This window comes from Astyanax mexicanus, chromosome 6 (assembly GCF_023375975.1).
Source record: "Astyanax mexicanus isolate ESR-SI-001 chromosome 6, AstMex3_surface, whole genome shotgun sequence".
Taxonomy (NCBI): domain Eukaryota; kingdom Metazoa; phylum Chordata; class Actinopteri; order Characiformes; family Acestrorhamphidae; genus Astyanax; species Astyanax mexicanus.
In genome coordinates, this window is record NC_064413.1 from 57,650,714 (window position 1) to 57,657,500 (window position 6,787).

Consider the following 6,787-nt stretch of genomic DNA (forward strand, 5'->3'; position numbering starts at 1 on the left):
AATCTGGATTAGTTTTACTGAGGACTGTTCTGATTGGACAATTTTCTGATTTCCCAAAACTTTTCTGCTTAAAATGTACTTTTAGTTATTTTCTCTAGAAGCATTAGTGCAGATGAGTCTTTCTGAACTCTTATTAATAATTTATATTAATGATCAGTAAGGTTTGGTTCAGTTTATTTTTTTCTTTTTTAGTTTATTTGTGTAATTTTTTATTTAATGATATTAATCTGCTTTGTAAAACATCTGTAAAATGTGTTTTATATATTTAAATAAATATGACTTGATCTGTTACAGCACCTCCCCAGTAAAACTAGTCCAGATTAAATCAGGTTTATTATGGCAGTGTCCATCTCTCTGTTTAACTCCGCCCCCTCACTCCTCTTTGGGGAGGAGCCTACAGGACGATTGCCGGCCCAGCCAGAATCCGGGGAGGGTTTTCTCCTTGATGGGGTTCTGAACCCGGTGCAGCAGCGTTACCTCCCTCCTCCCGGTACCGGCCCGCTCCACGCTGTAGAAGCAGATCAGTCCGGCCGGCTGATCCAGATACACCCCGAGGGTGGAGCACTGAGGCTTCACCAGCTCCTGATCACAATTACAACACACAAAACACAGATTCAGAGGTTTGAGACTTTTTTCTTTCTTTTATGTAAAATACAATCAATTCTATTTACAGTACAGGCCAAAAGTTTGAGAAGCTTCAAGGTTGAAGTTTAGTTAGTTAGATGCACTCTCACACACGTTGTGATTTAAATGTAACACCGTTGCGTCCCCCACTCGTACCTGATTAACCCCTTTGTGCCAGATGTGGTAGGAGGATCCGGACCAGCCCAAACTCCACGACCCCTCGTTCTCTCCGAAACCACAGGGGCCGTCACAGTTCCTCCTCCCCTCGCTCTCATAGGCCACGCCCACCATCACCCAGCCCCAACACTCCACCTCCCAGTAACCCCGAGAACCCCACAGCCCCTCCTTACACAGCACCTGCACACACACACACACACACACACACATTAATGATCACCTGTCAGGGTGGGACCAATCGGTTGTTGACAGGTGATGTAACATTGAAGTAATGATGAGGTTCTTTGTAGAGCTTAGATTCTCTGCCTGAACCCGACCAGAGGCCCGAAAATAGTCTGAGATGTAGGCATCTGTTTTTTTTTGTTTTTTTTAATATAAAGCTCTGGTGTGATAATCAAAATATAGCTAATATAGCTCTTTAAATGCGCAGTTGTAGTGGAGAAAACAAGACAAAGAGTCTAAAGCGGCGAGAGTGCTCAGTTGTAGCTCGGAAAACGGGCCAAAGACTCTCTAAAAGTGGTAATTCAATATAAAATATTTTGGGGCTCATGGAACTGTGGTGGAAACTCTGTTTTACTGGTCAGTTTAGTTACCCACATTTTCCACCAGGTGTAATTCCTACTCCGACCATTGGGGCGGCAGTACTGAGTTTTAACATCAGTCTAAAAGCCAGTGTTGTAGTGTGGAGGACCAGAGGAGGCTGTAGCTTCATTCATCTGAATGTTAAAGAAGCTTCATTTGAGGAACTTTAAGATCTTAAGCTCAACATACTATAAGTTGTGTTTTGTGTTCACTATAATGTTTAGATCATTCTGGACCAAACCTGTTCCTGGTGAGAGCTTAATTATTCTATTTAGATATGTTTATTTTATGAACACTAAAATACTGAGAAACTGAGGAAATGTAATGTTCTGATTTTTTTTTATGAGATCTGAAAGTTGGTGAATTTTGGGCTGTAGTAGTAAACTTTTTCTGACATGCTTGAACCCTTTGACCTGTCACAACCCAAAATTTAGTTTAGATTAAGTTTAGATTTTTCCTTCACTGACTTTAAATCAGACTTTAAGCTTTTAGGCTCGAAATGACCTGAAACCCTATTATTGTATTTTTTTATAATTTATTTTCAATATTGAATCAGATTATATGTACAGGTCCAGTGTTGTGCAGTAGGTGCCCTTAAAACATCCCCCATCCACCACAGTCTGTCTGACTGTACCTGTCTATCTAGCTATAACTGTCTGTCTGACTATACCTGTCTATCTAGCTATACCTGTCTGTCTGACTATACCTGTCTATCTAGCTATACCTGTCTGTCTGACTATACCTTTCTCTCTATCTATACCTGTCTGTCTATGTATACCTGTCTATTTATACCTGTCTGTTCGTTTCTATCTATGTCTCTCTATATTTACTTGTCTGTCTATCTATCTATATACCTGTCTGTTTATCTATACCTGTTGGTCTGCCTTTCTAGAACTGTCTATCTATCTACCTACATCTGTCTGTCTACTTATACCTGTCTGTCTGTCTGTCTGTCTGGTTCTGCTGCTAAGTGTCTGCTGGAGGCTGAAGGACAGAGTTGGTGGTGGACAGGTTTTATTTCTGTTATATATTAAATTGTTATATGTTAGTGTTTATATATATTTATAATATGTGAGTGTGTATTTATTCATATATTAAAGTGTTTTATATAAAATAGTGTCTGGGTTTCCTGTTTTGTGTGAATCTGAAGTTTAAATGTATTGATTTGCTCAGATTAGAAGCTGAAACGGGACGGTTCTGGGGCGGTTCTGGAGCGGTTCTGGGCGGTTCTGAGACGGTTCTGGAGCGGTTTGGGACGGTTCTGGAGCGGTTTGGGATGGTTCAGGGCGGTTCTGAGACGGTTCTGGGCGGTTTGGGATGGTTCTGGGCGGTTCTGGGCGGTTCTGGAGCGGTTTGGGATGGTTCAGGGCGGTTCTGAGACGGTTCTGGGCGGTTCTGGGCCGGTTCTGGGTGAGGATGTCCAGAGCAGACTGGAGGACTGGACGGGTCACCTGTCTCTTACCTGAGGGGAGTGTTCGTATCTCTCTGGTCTGTCCAGGTAAGGACACACCTCATCATTCATTCTGGAGACTTTAGCCCCGCCCTCTGTTAGCCACAGCAGCTTATTGGCTGTCCGTTCATCCAGAGAAAGGCTGATCCAATCTGAAGACAGGAAAGAGCGTCTCAGACTGGCAGTGTGTAATATATATGTAAATATATATATATATATATATATTATTCTAATACAAAATGTTTCATTATCCTTTAACCTTATCTTCTATATATATATTCACTTGTGTAAGTGTGTGTGTGAGTGTGAGTGAGTGTGTGTGTGTGTGAGTGTGTATATATATATATATATATAGTGAGTGTGTGTATAGTGTGTGTGTGTGTGTGTGTGTGTGTGAGTGTGTGTATAGTGTGTGTGTGTGTGTGTGTGTGTGAGTGTGTGTGTGTGAGACTCACGTGTGAGCAGTTCTGATCTGGTTGTGGGTTCTGGGACATTTGCATCGTAAACGAGGGATTTCTCTACTGAAGAGATGAAACATACAATAATATTTATTATATAAAAATATATAGACTGAATATAAATTACAGACATTTCAAATAAAAAAAAAATCAAATGTATTTCTAGAATGTGAAATAAGGTTCTTCTTTATTAGAATCGAGACAAAAAAAACCTTTTTCTTGAAATTAATCTGGATCAGGTTAACTTACATTGGAATTGTTGTGTTTTTTTATTAAATTAGATCCATTATTATATTGGAATATATATTTATATATATTTTTGAATATTTTAAAATCTGAATGTGGCTTTCTTACTAAATCTCAATAATTTTTAAATCTCTGTAATTTTTTTCTTAAATTGTGATCAGATTCTTTTGTTTTGTATTTTTTCCACAAAACAGAAAAATGTTTATTCCATTCTTCTTTAAATTGTTATGTAATAAATTGTAATATATATTTTTTTACTTTTTTATTGCTAATGCAATTGAGGAATATCCACAAAGTGAAAGATTTTGACTTTAATTGGAGTTGAATTTTTCCATAAACTGGAATAAAGTTCTCATGTTGGAATCACATTCCTACATAAGTTAACCTAAAGAAGTTATTTTTATAGTTTTTTCTCTGTTTGTAATTAAAATCTATAATAATGTATAATATCAGTCTGGAGGGTCTGTGGGTTTATGGGTATCGAACCTGAGTGTGTGTTTCCTGCTTTGATCCGCCGACCTGAAGAAGAAAACAACAATACAGATAAAAATCAGACAGTTAAATACAGGATAGATAGACAGATGGACAGATATAGAAGGACAGACAGATTGATAGAAAGGTTTAGACGAACGGACAGACGGGTAGATAAATAGACAGATGCACAGACAGGAATAAACTGGTAGATTGATGGATAGGTTGATGGTAGATAGACGGGTAGATAGACACAGACTGACACAGACAGCAAAATAGATAGATAAATGGATAGACAGGGAGATAGACAAAGTGACAGATGGCTATACAGATAAACAGACAGAAAGAGAGACGGGTAGATGTATAGATGGATAAATCAAATCAAATTTATTTGTATAGTGCTATTTACAACTGGTGTTGGCTCAAAGCAGCTTAGACAGAGAGACAGAGAGAAATGTAGACAGAGAGACAGGTAGATTGATGGATGGATAGAAAGACAGACTGACAGGTGGGTAGATAGATGCACAGTTAGAGAGAGAGAGAGACAGACGGGTAGATGTATAGATGGATGGATAGATGTAGTGAGACGGATAGATAGAGAGACTGACAGGTGTGTAGATGCACAGACAGACAGAAAGACAGACAGGTAGATGTATAGATGGATGAATGTAGAAAGAGAAACAAGTAGATAGATGCACAGACAGATGGGTAGATGTATAGATGGATAAATGTTTATAGAGAGACAGGTAGATAAATCGATAGATAGATGTAGAGAGAGACGGGTAGATTGATAGATATAGACAGAGAGACGGGTAGATAGATGCAGACAGACAGAGATAAACAGAAAGGTAGATGGATAGATGTAGACAGACAGACAGAGAAATTGATAGATGTAGACAGAGAGACGGGTAGATAGATGTAGACAGACAGACAGAGAAATTGATAGATGTAGACAGAGAGACGGGTAGATAGATCAATAGATAGATAGAAAGACTGACCGGTGTGTAGTTGGATGCACAGACAGACAGACAGAGAGACAGACAGGTAGATGTATAGAGGGATGAGTATAAGTGGTGAGGTGGTACCTGGTTTCCTGCTCTCAGGCTGAACTCTGGTGGTGGTGGGCATCTTCTCTCAGCAGCTTCAGCTTCTTCAGACTCTTCTCTCTCAGTCTCTGTGTGAGCGGAGTGTGTGTGAGTGAGCGGAGTGTGTGTGAGCGGAGTGTGTGTGTGTGTGTGTGCGAGCGGAGTGTGTGTGTGTGTGAGCGGAGTGTGTGTGTGTGTGTGTGTGTGTGTGTGTGTGTGTGAGCGGAGTGTGTTGTTGGGAGGAAGTGTGTGTGACGGTTCTTATATACCTGTACAGAACCGGGTTCACATCCAACTGGGCCACTGAGCATCATCCCACACTTTACCCCTACAAGGCTCTGATCTCTCTTACACACACACACACTTCGCTCACACACTCCGCTCACACACACACACACACATACACACACACTTCGCTCACACACAATTACTGTATAGAGATTGTATCACACACACCCTCAGATATTCAGCTATATAAAGCTCAGATCAGGACGAGGTCAGGGTCATAAACACTTCACTCACAGTACAGATGTTAAAGAGGATAAACACACACACACACACACTCCTTTAACACACACACACACACACACACACACACACTCCTTTAACACACACACACACACACACACACACACACACACACACTCACACACACACACACTCCTGTAAAAGTATCTGCACAGCAAGACGTTCCATTATTTAAGGTTTATGATCAAATCATGAAAATTAGACAATAAATCAGAATTCTTATACTTTACTTTAATTAAACTTGTATTTAAGTAGCATGGTATGTATTTGTACTGTAGGAAATGAAAAATGCTTAATTATAATATTTTTAATTTATATTTTAGTACTTTCTATATTTTCTTTGTTTTTGTAGTTAGAATTTCTTTTGATAACTAAAACAGTTAATCGTGTTCTGTTACTGGGAAACACTGTAGAATTCAGTGAATCGGATTTGAATGAAAGTGCTATTATATAAATACATTATCTATCTATATTATCTATCTATCTATCTATCTATCTATCTATCTATCTATCTATCTATCTATCTATCTATCTATCTATCTCATGTTATTTCATGCTGGTTGGGTTTTTTGTTTTTTAATCACATTTTCCTAGTATTCCTTAATTATTTTATTTTTGATTATCACTGATCATTATTTTTATTTGTACTTTAGTTGTACCTTATTTAAAAATAGAATACATTTTTTATATGACTACATTGAGTTTACACACAAGGGTCAAAAATGACCTGCTTTGTTTTTGTTCAGCACAAATCTGCATTTTTATTTTCCTTCCTTACTTTATAAAGAAGCTGCTCCTGCATTTCTACATAAAGAATAAACACACACACACACACACACACACACACACACACACACATTTTGCATCAAAGGGTTAAAAGAATTACACAGAAATACACAAAAGGTAACTCTGCTCTGTTTCTGGTAAACACTGTAAGATTTAATTGAATTTGAATTAAAGTTCTGTAATATAAATTAATATTTTCCCCCATGATTTATTTCAGATGAGGAAACAAGAAAGATATAAAAATAACAATACAATACATAAAAATAAAATAAAATACAAACAATACAATACATAAAAATAAAATAAAATACAATACAATACAATAAAATACATTAAAATAAAAAAAATAAATAAAAATAAAATACATTAAAATAAAAAAT

General features: G+C 37.8%; 1 protein-coding gene across 1 annotated transcript; it reads right to left on the reverse strand.

Moving 5' to 3' along the window:
• Positions 1 to 264: 264 nt before the first annotated feature.
• Positions 265 to 5,236, reverse strand: LOC107197381 (tripartite motif-containing protein 16-like protein). The gene is made up of 6 exons (XM_022663461.2): positions 5,094 to 5,236; positions 4,024 to 4,056; positions 3,289 to 3,354; positions 2,846 to 2,985; positions 781 to 981; positions 265 to 582 (listed from the first exon to the last, which is right to left on the reverse strand). The coding sequence occupies exons 1-6, from the start codon at positions 5,134 to 5,136 to the stop codon at positions 373 to 375; spliced, it is 693 nt and encodes a 230-aa protein (XP_022519182.2). The 5' UTR covers positions 5,137 to 5,236; the 3' UTR covers positions 265 to 372.
• Between the last annotated feature and the right edge of the window lie 1,551 nt (positions 5,237 to 6,787).

Bases quoted from the DNA above. Each gene is read 5' to 3' on its own strand.
- LOC107197381 (XM_022663461.2), bottom strand. From the start codon at position 5,136: ATGCCCACCACCACCAGAGTTCAGCCTGAGAGCAGGAAACCAG. The intron at 4,057-5,093 runs GTACCACCTCAC...TTTCTTCTTCAG, and splicing joins GCCTGAGAGCAGGAAACCAG to GTCGGCGGATCAAAGCAGGA. The intron at 583-780 runs GTACGAGTGGGG...AATTGTGATCAG, and splicing joins GGCACAAAGGGGTTAATCAG to GAGCTGGTGAAGCCTCAGTG.